General features: G+C 34.4%; 1 protein-coding gene across 1 annotated transcript; it reads right to left on the bottom strand.

The window, feature by feature from the left end:
* Positions 1-3,765: 3,765 nt before the first annotated feature.
* NTS (neurotensin) lies at positions 3,766-14,982 on the bottom strand. Its single transcript, XM_025439374.3, has 4 exons — positions 14,787-14,982; positions 12,472-12,533; positions 6,344-6,568; positions 3,766-4,115 (listed from the first exon to the last, which is right to left on the bottom strand). The coding sequence occupies exons 1-4, from the start codon at positions 14,857-14,859 to the stop codon at positions 3,963-3,965; spliced, it is 513 nt and encodes a 170-aa protein (XP_025295159.1). The 5' UTR covers positions 14,860-14,982; the 3' UTR covers positions 3,766-3,962.
* Positions 14,983-20,670: the final 5,688 nt, after the last annotated feature.

Raw genomic sequence — 20,670 nt, 5'->3', positions numbered from 1 at the left:
TTTATAGGTCTGATTCTGCTCTTACAGTAGTTTACTTCTGAGCCTTTGATTTTGTTCATTTGGTCTATGCATCTGTCTTTATGCCAGTACCACACAGTTTTGATTACTATAGCTTTGTTACATAATTTGAAATCAGGAATTGTAATGCTTTCAGCTTTGTTCTTTCTTAGGATTGCCTTGGGAGCATTGGAGGAGGGAGTTGTGGTTCTATGTGAATTTGAGGATTTTTTTTCTATTTCTGTGAAAACCACCATTGGAAAAAAATGAGACATTACACTCCCCAGGCTTCCACTGTAAGTGAATATGAGTTTCAACATCTTGGATTCTCTGTTGCTTCACATAAGACCAGGGAACTCTTGTAAATACCAGTGCTCAAACTCACCCTTAGGAAATGTAATCTCTAAGTTAGGGCTTCAAAATCTGTAGAAACTATGTCTAAACCCTATTGTTATAACAGAAAGAGCCTTTTTGCTGCTAATTTATTCATTCATGAAACCATCCTTGCCAAAATCTACCGGGTCTTATGCTCAACCTAGGAGATTCAATGATGAATAGGAGAGATAAAATCCCTGTCATCACAGAGCCTACAAATTCTAGTAGGAGTTATAGACTATAAACTAGTAAATAAATAAATGACTGTAGGATTCCAAGTTATGCTATGTGCTGTGCCAATGTCCTCCAGCCAGAGACCACTGGAAATACACTCATGAAGTTGGGTTTACTGATACGGGGGATCTCATTCTTTGGGAAATCATGTGGCCTCTCAATAGGGGATTTAAGTCGGGGCCTTTTACAGGACTTGGGCTTGTGTTAGGTGCTTTGGGAAATATTCCAGAAGTGTGGTTTTTGGTTTTGCTCTGTTTTAGGTGTTTTCAGAACATGAGGAAAATTCAGGAAAAAAAAAAAAAAAAAGAGGGCAGTTCTGTTTGAGTATTATAATAGTTTGTATCCAGGAAGTGGATGAACAGAGAAGAATTAAAGAAATAGTTGGTTAAGAAGCAGTGGTCACCCAAATTATGTGGGAAAGGAAGATGGACGTTGATCACTTTTATGGTTTACAGTGTTCTTGTTTTTGTTTTACTCAGATGTGATTTGCTCAGAATGAGCTTGTTGTTTGTCTTTTGCCATCACAGTTCGAGTGCTCCCATCTAAAGGCTTAGTTCAAAGAAATTATTTATGTGTAACAGGAGAAACCCGTGGCCTAGGTGCGCCAGGCCGACTCCCAGCTAGTGACTGTCAGTCACTGTTTTGTTTTGTTTTTCTTTTTCAAATATTAAAAAAAAAAAATAGAGCAAATTAAATGGAGACATTGACTCACAACTGAAGGTTATTTAAGACAGTATGCTAAGAAAAGGTCTCATTGTACATATCACAGGTGCAGAGATCTGGATGATTTGAAGAAATAAACCAGGAGAAGGCCTGCAGAAGACCATAACAATGAAAATAATGGTTGAGGTGTTGTATCAACCAGGTTAAAAAATACAGTGCTTTAAGCACTGTAGAATGCATTTCTCTTTCAAGTAATAGTCTGGTTGGCCCAGGATGGTGAGGCAGGTTTTTTCCATGAAGTTGTTTAAGAATTAAACTCTATCAATCTATGCCATTCTCAAGAAAATGATATTCTTTGTGTGGTCAAAAGAAATTCATATTTAAGACACACAAAAAAATGAGGAAAAAATCAAAGTTTAGGAAATGAGGTTTCTGTTTAAGTTATAAAAGACCCAAATGTTGCACACATCTTTTTTCCCATTTGAAATCTCATTGGCTCCAACTTAACCATTCCTACCTACATGTAGTCACTAAATGGGTGTTTTAATATAAGGCTCATATAAGGTAGAGGGTCAGGATGTTGAGGGTAACAAGGGAGTGATTCTAGTTTTGGCCCATAGAGTCTTAGCCAAGTAAAAAGCAAAGTGGGGGTCTTAGTAGAAGGTGATGAATGAAGGAGGTTGAGACAATGGATTAGTCGGTATGACAGTGTTGTTATATGAATTGGAAAGAAAAGATGGTATGTAGAGAGTAGAGTGCTTATAGTTGAGATTTTGGAGACTTATAGTTGAATTTATTGGTGGTAAAAAGTTCTGTGGTATGGCCATGAAGTGATTGCTGATTAAATAGATTAAATGTTTATTACTGGAAGTAAAGATGTCAGGAGCTGAAATGGGAGATTATTGGATGGCTCTTGCACATGGCATAGAAGTCCTCAAGGATATTGAATGAAGCAATTAGGAGATCAGTAGTTGCTCAAAACAGATGTAATTATGAAAGTGTGCTATGCTCTGTAGTTTTTGAAAGAGGAAGAAGAAAATGGTATGAAAGTGGCTAGAGAACAGTTAAATATAGTGTGTTATGAATATGTTCAGACTCCATTCTAAGCATTTTACGTGTATGAGACCATTTTATCCCCCTTCAAATCCTGTTATTATCCACATTTTGTAGTTGAGGGAAGAGAAGTTAAATAAGTTGTCCGGGGTTACTAGTGAATAGTGGAACTGAATCTCTTAATCGCTAGGAAAATAGTTTTTGTCTTAGGATCAGGGCCTTGGGCACTTTCTTTTTTTTTTTTAAAGATTTATTTATTTATTTCAGAGAGAGCAAGTGGGAGGGGAAGAGGGAGAGAGAGAATCTTAAGCAGACTCCTGGCTTAGCATAGAGCCCAATGTGGGGCTCACATTGTGGGGCTCAACCTCAGCACCCTAAGATCATGACCTGAGCTGAAATCAAGAGTCAGCCACCTAAGTGACTGTACCATGCAGCGCCCCCCCCCCCCCACCACTCCACCCCTTGGGCACTTTTTTTTTTTTCCCTTGGGCACTTCTTAATATTGAAGCTGATACGAGGGTGAAGGACAACTAACTGGGTGGTGGTCTTGAGAAGTCATGGTATTACCAGAAAAATTCAGAGACTATTATGCTGCTGCTCTATCCTACTGATTGGAGTTTCAAAAACACTTGGAGTTTTGAAGACTCCTTTAATTCCACATCTTCAATCCTCATATTTTCTTTCATAAATTACTATGAACTAGGTTGCAGCCCTGTGAGGAGAGGTCTTCCTGGACCCCTCTAAGGGTGAGAATCTAAAAAGCCACTGCTAATGGTGGATTGTATAGAGTGTCAGGGCTTATGGGACCCTAACTAAGTATGGTCTTAAAGGAAATTTATGAGGAATTATTTCAAGAATTCCTTCTGCCTCAGAAATGTTCTTCTACTTGGAAAAATATGAGGCACACAAATTCCTCAGTGAAATTAAAAATAAAGCTATCATTTACTGGATCAAAGCATGAGGGAAAAAGTCAGTAAATGGTAACTCTTCTAATGAAAGTAAATTTGGGGAGAAACATGATTCCAGCAGCTTGCTACTTTTTATTAGTCATTAAGTTTATTTAACAGAAAGACTAATTTAGCTGAAGATCATTCACTAAGATAGGCATAATTAACAGTAGTTTATTAATCATTCTTTTAAGATGATCCTATCTTACCACTATTACCTTCCCCATATCTCAGAGGTTTATGTGAGTCTTGGAAAAGAACATGTTGTTCTCTCAACTTAAAAAAAAAATCAAATGATAAGAGAAGTACTATAACTTTGTTTCGGGTCAATGACATATATGCTAGACTTTGCTGTAGGACTCGTTGTAATCCCTTATAATTTGGTTTAAAATGTCAAACATTTTGAGTGTTTAAACAACCCATTAAGTGCTCTGCAAAATTACAAGACATTCTATATGTGACTTAATTAATACCTACTCCAATGACACGCAACACATTGTCATGCTCAAGATCTAGGTTTATTTTAAAACATTTAGTCCAATTAATACTAATGCAGAAAAATCACATCCAATAAACCACAACTGTAGAAGAGACATAATAATTGTTTTCTGTCACATTACCACACAAATATAATTTGATATTTAATTAAAGGATGATAAATCACAATCACATGTAAATGAAATCGTTATCCTCTCAGTAGTAGTAAGAACCTCTCTTGAGTATGTAGGGTCTTCTGGGTTTATTCTCATATAGCTGCCGTTTCAGAATATAAGGGATTTTTCTCTTTATAACCTCTTCCTTTTCATTTTTGTCATTTCCAGCATCAAGAACATCTTCCTGGATTAACTGCAAGATAGGCACAATAGGAATCAAACGTATATGCATGACGTCTTTCAGAGTATTTTTCTACATTTTACATTTTACCTCTTTTGCTATTCAGACTGTAAGACACAGGTGGATAAGATACATGAGGTTTAAAGTAATTAAATGTTTTGTGCAAGGACAGATGACTATCAGCTGACTGAGATAGGATATGGTTTTTCCCAATTCTCTGTTCAAGGCCATGTACTAACACCTCCAACTGAAGTAACACACCTAGTTGTGTTACGAAGATTTTTCAGGCTTTAATTTATGACAGAGGGACTAAAATGTCATTAAAATATATTATAAATCAACAACAAATAAAGAGTTTTTAATTTAGTAAGCCAAGTTTAGCCTCAAAAGGCAACAGGATTTTATATTTTATATTCTCTTAATTACCGACTTGACTTGAAAGCCATTCTGAAGATCCATTTCTTAATCAAAGGGAGAGAAATGCCTGCTCTGCCTAACTTAGTTGTGACAGAAATTCACGCATGTGAAAGCTCTGCTTAAATAGTAAAGATCTCTTCAGGTTGTGGCGCCTAATAATTAGAAACAAGTTCAGATTCCATAACTTAAGGGAGTTCATCTCCATGTAGAATCTTCCCTACTATCTCATTGAATATGCCACATTCTAAAATTAATTCTGAACCCTTTTTTCTGGTACAGGTGTGATTCAAAAATTTCAGCTAATGGAAAATGTTTAAGAACTTGTCCCAGAATGTTGCACATAATTTATGTGAAATTTTAAAACAAATGTTCAAAATAAGAATTGTCTTTGTGTTTGTGATTGTCCTCTAATCTTTGGGGTCATAAGAAATACTAAGAGGAGACTAAAATTTTAATTATAATGCTTATGGACTGAGTTGTATCACCAAGTACTTTATCTGAACCCATAACATCCAATTTCAGAGAAGAAAAAACAGGTACTGGCAGACAATCTAGTTTCTAAATCTTATGTTTCTCTGTGAACATAGTCTATAATTATTCATATTATGTTCTGAATGATATTATCACTTTATTTTAAATTACTCAGTAAAACATTTAAAATAGTGAAAGTTCTAATTGTATGTGCACCTGATTTGTATGTATAATAATTTATTGAGGTTTTTTCTTTTCAATTCCTGGATAAATAGCACACAATTGACATTTCCCTATGTTAAAATTAGGATTTTTTAAGTTTTATTGACTTAAACAATGTTTTAGAGACTAAACTATTTAGCTGGAACTGGAATTAGGGATTAGTAGTCCATCAAGTAAAATTTAAACTAGTTTTGTTTTTTGGTTTTTTTTTTTTTTTTTTTTTTGGTTTTTCATCTAGAAAACATCTTTTTGTTTACAAGTTAAAATAAGCACTAGAAGTTCTAGTTTGCATTTCTTCTTTTCCTCAGGGTGTCTCTGTGATAGTCATCTACAGCGATTGCTATATTAGCAGGAAAGGCACCCTCAAATTTGCCATGTTGGTGTAAACCCAAAATACAAATCATTAAGCAGATTTCTCTTAGAGGTTAATATGAGAGAAATGGTTCCCTTGTTGGAAAAAATTTTAATTTTTTTTTCTTTAAAGCATTTTCATTTCTCTTTTCCTCCTTCAAACAAACAATTGTTCCAAAATCAAAGGCAGTAAATCACTAGTATAGTTTTTAATACAACTGTTTCATCCTATTTTAGTGTAGTTCTTTCTGTATAATGGATTTTGGCTGCGTTGGCTGTGGTGGACCTAGTTTAGATGCTAAGGATGCCTGAAATCTATGTATTCAATTGAAATAGGAATACATATATATGGATTTTTCCAGTTTTATTTGCCTGATATATTCAAATACAAGTAGAACCTTTCATTTTGTGTTTGTTTATAGACACACATGACTTGGTGTTTCTAAGAAAATATTTTGAGCTCTTAAATTTTATAGGCATGTGACCACTAAAAATTGCCTAAGTATGCCATCCATTTAAGCACAATAAAAGCATGTGGATCAAATCTGCCTTAAGATATATCCCCCTTTTAAGATTGAAGAAAAAATATTTTGCTAAACTCCAAATATTTGAAGGACACTTTGAAGATCTGAAGGAATGTTAACCTAAACACATGGTTTATTCTTCTTTAATATCTGTAACTCTTCCTGTTATGATAATGATCAGGGCAGAAAAAATCAGTACAAATGAAAGCTAACTAGTATAACGAGAATTACATTCATATTTTGTTTTTGCTTTACCTCCCATTGTTGAAAGGCCCTGCTGTGACAGATTTTTTGGAGCTGGTATATTGTCAACATTGCTTCCAAGCTAAAGCCATCCAAGGCAGTGGGAAATTTCCTTCTTGTAATAAGCTCCTCTTCACGAAACTCTCCTGTTTCCTCGGCTTGGCTGTTCAGGTTATTGACAAAACTGCAAACATTTAGCAGGGTCATTTTCCAAGAAGAAACACTTGCTTTACTGATCTGAAATATAGAAAAAAATTAGGTACTTAAAATAAAAAAATAGCTAATTAAAACTTGTATTCTATGAAATAAGAAATTAATTTCCATTATGCTAAGCCATTAAAGCCATTATATTTTAAAATCTTTTACTCTAGCTTCATATTTACACTGCTATTAATTTAGTAATCTTACATCACAAAATTTATTAGTACCAATTCCTCTTATATTCAATTTTTTAATGTAATACAATTATAAACATGCACACAAGCACACATACATGAGCAAAGCAAAAATATAGAAATAATTGTGAGTATAAATATGTAAACATATATGCATATATCACAGATGAAAATATTAAAAATACTATTCTCTTTACTACACTTCAGTTTGGTGTCTAATGGAGCATGGACTGCAATGATACTAACAGATTTGGACAATTACAGTAGTGTGAGATCACTAATCTATTCCACACATCAATAGTTCTCATAGGCAGCATCACAGCTGATCAATTTATTTATTTGTAAATTATAATATTTTCTAGAGTTACCATTTTTTCTAATTATATCTTGTCTGAAACCAGTATTACCATCAATAACTTTCCTATGTGCCAATAATAATCAGTGAGGAAACATAAAGACTTAGGAGAACCTAAATGCAAAATAATAAAAATTTCAAATGGCATATAGGAAAGCATGCATTTTTCCTAAACACACACACACACACACACACACACACACAAATGTGAATGACCACACAACCACGATGAGAGGACTCAATAATGGCAATATCACATGTCCATTGTCTCTGAATTACCTCCCCCCCATAATGCAATTGAAAATCAAAATTCCAATTGGAAAAAAAAAAATCCAATTTGGAAAACCTGGGGATACCGGACTTTGGAGTTGGGGATTTGGCAAAATAATTAATTTGTAAGCATGAAAGTGTGAGAATAACAAGATTTAGAAAAATAAAAAGGCAATGAGGAGGAACTTATTCTACCAGATACTGAAGTGTACTTTAAAGGCTCAGCAAAAGGCAACAACAGAATAGAAAATAATATCCCCAAATTGGTCCAAGTACAAATGAATGAGCAGCGTATAACAGAGTTCACATTTGAAATCCTTGAGTCAATTGGCTATCAGGAAATCTGGACTTAGATCTAGTTATAACTTTCTTGATCTACTGTAGTTTACTGTAGTTACAAATGAGTAAAAGTAGAATAGTGTCTAAATATATAAAGTTTGTTTTATAAACCTAGAAAGGTATTATTAAGCAAATATCTAAACCACAATCCATAAAGAAAAGGATGATTTTAAATTAAATGTGTAGAACATCTCTGGAAAATGACCAGCCTTAATGTAAAAGCTGCCACAAAATGTTAATATCCTTAATACAGGTAAAGATCTTCAAAAAGAAACTGCTGAATGCACCAATTAAAAAAAAAAACTAAAAATTTTAAACTGTGTTTAAGTAAAATGAGTAAACAAGTCACAGAATCCCTTATCAAAGAAGAAATATATGGAAAGATGTTCAATTTGACCACCAACACCTCCTCGGAAGACTTTCAAAAGGACAGGGACACTCATTTGGTGTAGTTCTAGGGACATGGGGATGGGGCTACTTCCTCTTCTAAATATTTGTCAGTCTGGGTGTAGAATGTTGTAACTTTTTGAAGGATATCTTGTGTTAAAATGGAAAGTGTACACACCCTTTGATTAAGATTTTACCCTAAGAACATGCAAATATATGAGTACAAAGATATTGACTTGAATATGATATATAATAACATAACATAGGATGGTTTTAGCCAGTTTAGAAATCCTTTCAGCCATACCCTGTGAATTCAATTATCCAGCCATTGCTTAAGCTCTTCTGTTATGGAAAACTTAGAGACATGCTCCACTGTTTGGCAGCAACACCTTATATCATGCCAGTTAATGGCATACTATAATTTTACATTTAGAAAGTTCTTTGTAGATCATCTAATTGAATGTTTTCTAAAGTGTACTCCTTGGAACACTAGTTCTGCACTCATTGTTTCTCAAAGAGTTCTCCTGTCAAGTACAATGGAAAACTTAAATTTAAAGAAATTGTAAAGATTTCTTGAACTTAGGTATCCTCAGAACTTTTTTACTTGCACATATTTATTGTAACTTTTAATTTTTTTAAATTTATTATTCTTGAGTAATCTCTACACCCAAAGTGGGGCTTGAACTCACAACCTCGAGATCAAGAGTTACATGCTCTACCAACTGAGCTAGCCAGGTGCCCCCATTGTAACTTTTTAATGGTGCCAATATAGTGTCAAATATTCCCCAAACTAATATGACCACAGAATGCTTTATTTGTAAAGTATCTGTCAGGATTTGTGTTATCTGGTTACTTTTTTGGATGAGGAAACTGAATTAATCATCCTGTTTCTTTCTGCCAGTTAAAGTAGTCACTACATGACTCAATAGTACAATTATTTAAGGTCACATTGGTCCCTGTCATACCTAGGAAGCCCAGCAGAGAAAACTGTACTGACTACAGGATGTCTAAGTTAGATATCTTGTATTTGAGAATATTTTGTATAAGGTTTCAACTATTTCATTCAGAAAAAATGGCAAAGGCTATCTTTCTTTAAATCAGGCTCCTTTGAGCCCCCTTCTTAACTAGGTCCCAACCTCAGGCTCTGTCCTTGGTCTCCTTAGTTGAGTTTTAGCAAGAATTGTGCTGGGTCCATTTACTGCAGATGCCTCATGCTTGGTATCTGATCACCCCAGATATCTGATCAAATACCAGATATTTTATCAAATTTCTGTCTTTAATATCAGAATCCTGTTGTGTCTTCTAGCAAGAATCCTTCTAGCCTTGATGTTTCCTCTTCTTCCAGCCACTGAGCCGTACTCGGCCTCTTGGCTATAAATGCACTTGCCCTGATTGTGTTTGGAGTTGAGCTAATCTCTGCAAAATCTCCATTTCAGTAGTTCCTCTTGAATAAATCTTCCTTTAGCTAGGGACATGAATAATTTTTCTTTAACAATAAACATTCTTACTTATCAAATTATTTTATTAAAAATGTTTATAATAGACCTAAGCCTATAGATAAGAAATTCAGACTATTATCTCTTCTTGTTTTCAAGATAAGGAAAATAAGGGTATTTATGGTTCTTACTTACCGTTACTTGATTTAGCTTTTTAATAAGATTCTGGTCGAATTTTGTTACCTTAATTAACCCATGTGGGCAACACTCACTCCCTGTAATACCCTGAACTCAGATGAGTCCTGCAAATTGTGAATTCAAATATTTCACTGAACTGAAAATAATTAAAGTCATTTGTGGGGGAGTTCTGAAGTTTTATAATTGAATACAAAATGTGAGGATTAGTAATGATCCTAGATTAGTAATGATCCTAGATTAGTTAGTTCCAAAATATTAAACTCTTACTGCATACAAGGCATTAAGTTTGATCATAGAAAATTACAACATTGTAACAGCTTTCTGAGATCCTGAAAAAAGGCCTTCTATGCCAAGTTCTCTTTCTTAATAGAACAATATGAAAACTAGCACTGGTAATAAAGAGAATTACATTGTAAGAAAAATTTATCTTCTACTTTTCAAGCTTTGGACTCTCTCTTGACTGTTAAGTAAATTTTCACACTAGTATTTCAATGTCTAAAGAGCTTTATTCTAAAACTGAAATTGCTCAAATATTTTACCTTTAAAGTGGAAAGAAGAAACCTGAAGTTTTCTGAAGCTTTTAATAATGGTGTTCTACCAATATCAAATACTATTCTCTTACATTTTTAAATGTAGTAGTTTAGCTAAAATGATCATAAGTTTGGAGTTTTCATTTGCATAGAACTCTACACCCACCAGAAATCAATTAAGCCAAAGAAAAATAAACAATAGTAGTTTTGAAAAAAATAAGGAGTGAGCTGAGTTTTTTGTTCCCATCCAAGCAGCAAAATTGAAAGAATTATGCTTCTGGGTGCCTTCTCCTTATAGACTGTATTTTACTTTCCTCAGTTAAAAGGAGGCAATGGGATTCAATTTTTTCCCATGATCTGTTTTAGAGTTTTTTCCAAGACTAAATAAAAGAGAAAAATGTTATTGTACGTGTATTTTTATGTATTTAAGAGAAAAACCAAACCACTCCATAAACTGGAATTGTTTTTCCCTTGCAACTCTAGGGAAGAAATCATAGCTCTACTTCCACATTTTCACAAAGTAGCTAGCACTCCCCCAACTGTACTACATTTGAGGGATTATTTAGGATTTTTACGTGTCAATGTAAACTTAGAATTACAGAGGTAAAATCTCTACTGAGAAGCTAAGTCATTCCAATCTGCCCCATTTTTAAACACAAACTATTGGCTTTACTTGTTTTCCTATTTTTGAGTTGAAGTAATTGTAAGTGTTGCTATTCAGACAGAATATGAAACAAAAGATCAATTATCTTAAGGTCATTATTTGTTATTGAGTTTTAATGACTACACTAAATTTGATCTCTCCTGGTGGAAAGCCTACCAAACAATGAAAGAATTTGGTTTTAATCTATTCAACTTCAGTAGATCTGGGCAATGGTGAAAATATAAGCACTTAAATTTTCCCCAAATGTCTTTTTTTTTTTTTAATTTTTATTTATTTATGATAGTCACAGAGAGAGAGAGAGAGAGAGAGGCAGAGACACAGGCAGAGGGAGAAGCAGGCTCCATGCTCCGGGAGCCCGACGTGGGATTCGATCCCGGGTCTCCAGGATCGCGCCCTGGGCCAAAGGCAGGCGCCAAACCGCTGCACCACCCAGGGATCCCTCCCCAAATGTCTTTTAAGGATCATTGTAGACAACATATCTTTGTTAGCTTTCAAATAATAATGCCCCACACTCTCAAGTACATCCAAAAATGGGTATTTCTCCTTCAAAACCACTATTATATATAATTCTACAAGTATAATAGGGATCATTGTACCTGGGATATGCTCATCCAATTAAGGAAGAGAAACCTGAGGTAGCAGGAATGAGTTGGAGTATTGCTTCAAAAATTAGGATTTTTGAGCACTTACCTTCTTATCATAACATCTGTTGAATCCTCTGCCTTGGTACCCCAGTGCTATAGTAGTGATTATACCAGGAGTCTGCCTCAACTCAAATTTGATTTTTCTTTTTTTTTTTATTTTTTTTTTTATTTATTTTTTTTTTTATTTTTTTCAAATTTGATTTTTCCTTGAGAAACGTCTTTTGGTTGGAAATTCTGTTCTCTGTTTCTGCATTTAGATACACACTGATTGACTTGCTCTGGGTAAATCAATACTGTGTAGTAGCATGGTAATCAAGTATCTTCTAATTGTTTTATTTCTAGGTACAGGTTGGGATCTAGGAACCTTGTTTTCAAGACCGCAAGAGAGGAATAACAGAGTCGGATATGCAAAGTTTCACTTGATTCAGTAAAAACCATATGCAGTGTAGATGACACTCCTGTTATAGGGAGAATGTAAATCTAGTCATAGATTTAATGTAAATGACTAGGAGATTTTTAATTTAGAACTCCATTTTACTCTTCCCAATATAAGAAAAAAGGCTAAAATGTCACTTCGTTTTCCTGCATGTATTTAACAGAAGGCATACCTTCTGCTGCACACATTGTGATAGGAGTGGAAACAGGATTCCTTTAAATACATTGTCATCTCCACATAAATAATATGCGACTACCTAATTAAAGTTGCAATATACTGATGGATAGTCACTATAATTTCTTTTCCTTTCGCATCAACACCCTTAACTCCTTTGAACTCAAGGAAAAGTTTCCTGAAAAAAGGAAATGCTTGTTGATGAACTTTTTAGTCTTAATGGGAAGTTATTAACTGTAGGAAAAGGACATCATGTTCATAATGAGAACTTATATGCTTTTCAATTCTTGGTTAAAGAAAAGAAAAAGTTACCTTTGATGTATGCATATTGGTCAATAAATCTGCTTCTAATGCTTTCATTTCCTCTTCTGAATCTGAGTAAAATCAAAACCACATGTTTACTATATAATCATATATCAAATAATTATATTGTAACCTACAGATTTTAGATTAATCTCAAAAAAATTAGTCTTAGAGGCTTATTGTTTTTCTATGCATTTATTATCCTTAAAATAATATTCAGAAAAAATAATTATGGTTTTATTTCGGGCTAACAGGCAGCTAGAATAATAAAAGCACTTCTAAGAAAATAAACACATGATTATATGTCAAAAGAGTTATTGATGTATTGGAGTTGTTTAATCTCTGAATCTCAGTATTTTTCTTTAAAAAACTGATTGTATCATATACTAAAGATTTCATCAAAAATGCTGGTTAATTTTTACCAGCAATAGTTTACATATATAGAATATATGCATATTGATATTTTAAAAACAACATAATGAAAGATGTGTACATGATGCTTTTTCAAGACAAAACCAAAGGGATTGTTTACTGATAATTTTAGAATAAGAAAGATACTGAGATTTAGTCAACTTGAGATGTTATTTTACAAAACACACTTTGAAAGATTTGTTTTTTTACTTTAAATGAATAACTTAAAGTTATGTGTACTTAGCTATTTTATCACAGGCTATTAAGCAGATTGGGTAAGCCAAAGTGGAATTGTCCATCAATACATGTGTACTTGTGTTGAAAATGGACCTCCGACTTTTATTAGGACATCCTTTCCAATTTCCCCTAGTCAATATATTGCAGAGAAGAAAACTTTAGAAAAATACTACTAGTAATAGGAATAAAGTTATAGAAGACCATAATTACATGACTTAATTCATACTCACTGGTCTGTCATAAAACAAAGCAGATGTTAAAATGACCATCTTCCTTGAAGTACAGACTCTTTTTTTTTTTTTTTGAAGTACAGACTCTTAATAAAAAGAAGTGTCACACTTAGAGAAACCATTTGTTAAATTGTGTCCAGACCTAAATTACACCAGAGGTCTTTTTCTCCTATTTGCTCAAAGCCCAGTCTGTTTCTCAAGAGAATGACAAATTCCTTTAGCCATTTAGGAACACTGTATACCAAAATCCCTACAGATTTTGACTTATCAGAGCAAGAAGCTTCAAGAGTTAGTAAACACAGTGTTTAATCAATAACCCAATTTTTTTCATATGCTCTAAATATACCCTTAACCTCATGTAATAGATAAAATCATAACTGTAGAAAATTTGGTATTTATACCATTAAAAGTTTTGTGAACCTAGAAGCTCAAGATCTTTTTTCTCATGATCAAAAGAAAAAAAAAATTTGCTAACATTCATATCTTCTGCCAGATTTAGTTTCGAAATTTAAATAAGATCATAGCAGGAGTTTGGATTAAACATTTCAATGTCATATATATAAAATAAAAAGTATAAAACAGGTGAAATGATTTTTGCTGCATTTATCCCCTATTTTTTTTCCACTTTGATCTGATATTGCAATATTATAACATTTCGTGTTACTCTTTTAAATTCAAGTCTTATTTTCAAGGTGAGCTATTGATAGATCTTTAGCAATACATGGCTTCTTGGGTATCACATGCAAAACATTGATATAAACATGCCAATTTTCCAATTACATTTTGTATCAACTTAACATGAAAAAAACTAAATTAATAGTATGCTTATCTGTCATATAGAAGGACTATACAAAATGTATTGTCTAACAGTACTTGGAATATTTTTATATTTTTAGGAATAATTTTCTATAAATAACGGTTCATTCATTCACTCATTAAACATCAGTTTTCACTTCATTTGTATCTTAACATACACACACAGTTAAGAAAAAAATAATCTGGGAGAGGGAGAAGCCTCTGCTTCCTAAGAGAATGAGTGAGGATGAGAAAAAGCATTTTGAAAGGAATGGGTTTTAACTGTGAGCTTGCACTTTGACAGGCACTGCATCTGTACTTCTCATCAGATTTTGACCAGCCTAATTTAAGTTCTACACATTTTTGTTTCTACTCTGGTGGTTACCTTCCAAGAGGAGGGCATGAAGTGTGTCATTGAAATCTCTTTGATTACTTTGCAGATTTAAAAGGGAAATTGAAATCTCTCAGTTCTTGTAATCATAATGACAGAGAAAGAATATACTCAGTTTGTATCATTGAGAAAGCAAATCCTGAATAAAGGAGAAACTCTTTTCCCTGGATGCATTAACATAAGTAGCAATACAGTGAAAAAAAAAAAAAAAAAACAAAAAGAAATCACTCCAGGGAATTGTGAAATGCAGCTAAGCTTACCTGAGCACAGACTCCAGGAGCTGAAAGCCAGAAGTATCATGCACACCAGCTGGATTTTCATTCCTGCCATCATCTCCTTGAGCCTTCTAGCAAGCCAAGTCCATAAACGTCACAGACAGGCTGAAGGGGGCTTTCTCTAGCGTTTCCTCTTGCCTTCAGCTGACTTGGAAAGTGAACTCTGAGAGATGCTTTGGCCATTCCCTATATATACATGCAGAACGATGATGTCATGATAGCACAGGGATTATCTTTTCAGGATGTGCCCTCCTCTCCTCTCTCCACTTCCTCCTCCCCTTTTCCTTTGTCCCCCCACACTCCTCCCCCACTTCCAGTGAAAGTGACATCTACCCTAATTGCCACTGTTGCTCTGGATTTCTGACGCATGGGAGTCATTCAAAAGCAATTCCATATAGAGCATACTGGAAAAAAAAAAAAACTTACAGTACCTCTCTTTCCCCATTTCCTCTCATTTCTGACTCCAAGAAGTTGTCATTTTGATTTTGTGAAGCGTGAGAACTGTTATTTCTAATATAAGCAAAGTCTCCGAGATGAATGTATGAAATCAGTGATTCTTAAGCTTTGGGAGTCTTAAAGAGTTGGGGTTCTTTTCTGATAACCCACACTTGGGAGCAAATGTTTTCTGGTTTAGGGGCTAATATAGGTCTTATATAATGAATGCTAGAAGAAGGAAGAAAGTGAAAGATAATCAGAGAATCAGGTATGATATAGAGATTAAGTGGAAAACAAAAGAAAGAAAGAAAAAAACAATTAAAAAATGAAAGACCAGTAGTTCTAAGGAACAGGACATTATTTCCTAACAAATTGGAAAGTTTTTATTTTAAGTAACTGAGAGAATGATTGAATTATGTATGCTGACTTTGGTTAGATGTCTTAGAAAAACAATGTCATGTTTATGAAATCCAACTAACAACTATTTGTGTTAATAGGTGGAAATCCGTATCATTATATATTACCGATGTTTTCTGATACACTACTCTTTTCCCTCTGCATTGCTCTGCTCCTTTTGGATTCATTGATGCTATAACCTATTCTTTTTATAATCTCCTTCTTACTGGTTTTTACCATTACATCAATTTTTTTCCCCTGTTAGAGTCATAAAAATGAAATTGTACTTTTGGAAAGGAAACAGTCCTAAACAATCACCATCCACTAAAGTCAGATTTCTAAGACTGTGTCTCCACATCGTATTTTATAAATGACAATGATGCTCATTTCATCTCTGGGTCCTCAGAAAAAAAAATTGCTCAAAATGTCTTTTGGAGTGAAGCTTTCTTCTTGCATGAAGTATTTCAGGATACATGGAATGATCTGAAAAGGGGATGCAGTTAGGAATGTGAATATTTGAAGGTAACATTGTCTGAGACTTATTTAAATCTGTATTATTTTCTCTAGAGAATTGATTTATATTTTATGGTATATTCAATGAGATTAACTTCTCTATTTTTACCTTAAACGTAAGAAAAGAGCTTAATTCCAGACATTGAATAATTATTTAAAATAGCAAGGAATCATTTGTATAACTTGATGTTCAGGGATCTAACAAAGGATGGCATTCTTCTTTTAGTTTGTTTTGCGAATTTAATGTACAACGCAATATTGAACATGACCCACTTGAAAGTCTTATGCCAAAGGTCATTAATTGACAAAGAAATGCGAAACTATATACTGCTAAGCAGTTGCTTTCCTACCACAAGAGGGCGCAACAGAGGCTTAAAGAGCTTTTTATTTTCACCTAATTAGATTTCTGAGGATTATATTTACTTTCTTCTCACTCTTTGTGATAGAATTCTCTTAAAGCTACTTTGATGAAAAAAAAAATAGAGGAACTTTATATGCTTTGTGTGATATTTAAATTAGTTGCTTTATCTGCTTTTGGATTGCAAATACAAAGAATAATCTTTAAAAACGTGTGATAGCAGCCTGCTAGTAAAAAGGAAATGTGATTCCTATTCTCCTCAAGCGATTAATAAATAAAGCTCAAGAAAATGTTGAGAAAATATCACTTGCATATTAGCTGTCAATCTGAGAATTGTTTAAAATATATAGTAAATCTGAAAGAGTTGGAGGAAAATATGTTAACTAATGTCAAATGATCTAAAATCAAATAGATGCTAGACACTATTTTTCTTCTAGGGAGAAAAAAATGTGAAAATTTTTGTGGTAAGATTATGAATATAGATAAACTTTTTCTGATCTTCAATTGGTATTTTAAAAATCTGTTATCCCTTGGATGCCTGGGTGGCTCAGTGGTTGAGCATCTGCCTTTGACTCAGGTAGTGATCCCAGGGTCCTGGGATCGAGTCCTGCATCAGGCTCCATGCATGGAGCCTGCTTCTCCCTCTGCCGGTGTCTCTGCCTCTCTCTCTCTCTCTCTTTGTCTCTCAGGAATAAATAAATAAAATCTTTAAAAAAAAAAGAAGTATTCTAGGAAGTACCCAAATGATGCCTTTAAAGCAGGATTTGAGGTACTTTCCTATGGAGATTGGTAAACCATTTTTACTTTAAAGGCTTTGCCTAAAATCCTGCTAGCATTTAGTTAGCCCCTACAATAACGAATACAGAGTTTGACTACCATCCTTTGAAAATCTTCATGTGTTGGTCTTCCAATCTGAGGTCACCATGGCTAACTCCAAATAGGTTTATCTCTTTATCTGTCTAAATAGGTTTATTCCGGGGACCTATAGATGGCAACGTCCCTACCTACATAGATTTCAGAGCTTGTACTGTGAATTAAGTCAGACCCTTATTAGTTATTGCCTTGAGATAATCAACAGAAACGCCTGAAAGATTGGCATTTGGAGAGAGTCGTCTGTAGACCTAGTTTGGAGATGAGAAAGCTCAGCAACAACTTGAGCTCTTCCATTCCAGGTGATTTCTTCCTGTACCTTTGGAGGCTTCATCATCTCCATTAACAGCTTCCCGGTCTCTCCAGCCTTTTCATACTTTAATATGAATTTTAATTTTAATACCTAAAACTTTCCCTTTGGTGTTTCCAACCCCATGGAATCTGCCCTCCATCTTCCTGTAGACCTCCTTTTCTCTTATTTCTGACATTATCTCTCATTTTGTAAAGACTGTAGAAGTAAACCTTTCCAAGTTTGAATTCTGAACGAGTTTTAGCTACTTCTACTCATCCCAGAGTCTGCTAACTGCTCATCTATTTGTGGAGAACTGTGAAGGAGAGCAGAATTTGTCACCCCAAATTATGCCTGCCTCTTTGGCATATTGATTCTCTTGAAATGTTTTATTTATTTGTTTGTTTGTTTGTTTATTCATTCATGAGAGACACAGAGAGAAAGGCATTCATCTAAACAGACACGACATAGGCAGAGGGAGAAGCAGAGGGAGGCTGATGAGAGATTCCATCCCAAAACGCCGGGATCACGACCTGAGTCAAAGGCTGATGCTCAACCACTAAGCCACCCAGTTGTCCCCAAAATGGTTATTTTCAAGAAACAGTAGATACGGGAGCTCTGAAAACCATGTAGGAGTTACCTTTTCGTCAGAGATATTGATGTTAATAAGGAGAATCTCCATTTGTAAGGCTGTCTCCCTCTCTGTACCAGGAAGAATAACTAAATCTCTAGAAACTCTAAACCAGTGGGGAAGGTCTTAGATCTGCACAGCACCCTTCCACTTGTTTATGGTGCTTTTCTTTGGCCCCCTCAACCCACCTCAACAGCTTCTTTTGTCTTTAACTGGACATGTCATTTAAGGTGGAGGGTTGGGCCATTTGGGGAGTTATCTCCTATGGATATCTCCCATGTATACAGGCTGTAGGCATGTTATTAAGCTTCAGTTTGTTTTTCTCCTGTTAATCTGTCTTTTATTACTGGGTTTCTCAGCCAAGAATCCAGAAGTCTATGGGGAAAATTATTTGTCCTCCTCTACTACTGTGAACTTCTAGAAGGAAAGGACTCTTACTCATCATTATATTCTTGCAACGTTTACAATCTATTAGTATTCAATACCCTTCTACTAAATCGAACTAAAATACTAATTATTTTTAAATTCTCACATAGTTTTCCATGCTTCCATATGTAACACTCCTTTCAGCCACAATGTTTTCAATTGTTTTGAAATCATTTCTTTCTTTTGCAATCTTTCAATTATTTACAACTCCTTTGTTATCAATAGTCATCACTAGTCTTAATATTTGATGTGAGTCTTTACCTAAGTCAGTTTTCTCTGCCTTTTTCTCTAGTCATTCTTTTCTTCCCTGACTGGGAAAGTCAACTTTTGAAAATTATTTATGAAGAACATCCTAGGATCATGTGCATTCATCAGTTGAGTGCTTAGGATAAGTTATGGGTTTAGTCCATTCCTCTAAATGAGTCTCTGGTCTGGAACTGTAACTCTGATTCATCTGAACAAACAATGATGTCAATCTCTTTGTAAACTTGATTGATTTTTCCATTCAATTAAAGTCCATTTTCTAAACATACAGATAGTTATGTGCATGCACACACCCACACCCACATATACTATCTTACACTTGAAATGCATATAACCCAGACATTGGAGACTTTAGGTAAATGTAAACCAAATGCCCCATTTCTTGATCTATGTGTAACCATGCCTTGCCCATAATCTCTGTAAATTCCCAGCTCATTTCCCTTTGGCTCTTCCTGTATCTACTCTTGAATCTTAAAAGTAATTAACTTGGAAGAATTGATGATGGACTTTTGCGGTCAAAGCATATTTTGCAACTTAAACTCCAATTATAACACAAGCTTTGCCTGGAACCCACGTGTTAATGAGCTGCCATATTTAACTAAGGATGCCGCACATTGCAGTTACTGCTGATCTCACTTATAATCTTGTTTCTCATCTCATATAGTCTTGTTTCTCATATCTCATATCAAATCTTGTTTCTTATATCAAAATATTGAGATGCTCACAAAAATCACCTCTCACTCTTAACTCTGGGAAACGAACAAGGGGTGGTAGAAAGGGAGGTGGGCGGCGGGGGAGTGACAGGGTGATGGGCACTGTGGGGGGCACTTGATGGGATGAGCACTGGGTGTTATTCTATATGTTGGCAAATTGAACACCAATAAAAAATAAATAAATAAATAAATCACCTCTCGCTACATGTAATACTCAAGTAAGGAGTTGTCCTTACAAGTTCCCTTTTAGAGTAAGAGCAAGATGAAAGCATTACAGAAAAAAAAAGTCCTTCCTCTTTTATTTTACTTACTTTTACAAATTAGAATGTAATTCTAAAGAATAGGATGGATTTTTATTGAAAGAAAAATTTTACCTCTTTTTTTTAAGGTTGAAAGTCTAAGTTTAATGTTTTTTAGTGTTACAAAGTCTAAGAACATTTCTGTAGCACCTGTAACACCCAAATCAGAACAGATGCACTTGAGCTACCGTTTGCTAGGAGCAGATTTAGTAAAACACTTTTTCTTTCTTTATCTTAGGAAGATATTAGATGTTGAATTTGGAACATAATGATTTATGTTATTAGTATTCCTTGGTCTTCTTTGTCTCAATTTAGATTATTTCCCTGGTGGCCTGATAAGTCTCATTGCTTTAAACTCTATTACCTAATAACTTCCCAAATTGTATCTTTGACTACCCAGATCGTATAACCAGTCACATCCTCAGCAGCTCTACCTGGAGAATCATTAGGAAAACTCAACTCTCCAAAACAAAACTTTCGATTCCTCCAAACACCTTTCTAAAGCTATCCTTCTCTTCTAGTGTTCTCCATTTCAGTTACCGGGACCATCCACTGTTCACTAAATTGCATTGATCAAAAACTGGAAGAGATTTATAATTTTTTCTTACTCCCTACCATTTCCAAGATAGCAAAACACCCCAAGGTGTAGGTCTGCCACCAATATGTATTCCAAAT

The sequence above is a fragment of the Canis lupus genome, chromosome 15 (assembly GCF_003254725.2).
Source record: "Canis lupus dingo isolate Sandy chromosome 15, ASM325472v2, whole genome shotgun sequence".
Lineage (NCBI taxonomy): Eukaryota > Metazoa > Chordata > Mammalia > Carnivora > Canidae > Canis > Canis lupus.
This window is presented reverse-complemented; position numbering and strand designations above follow the sequence as displayed.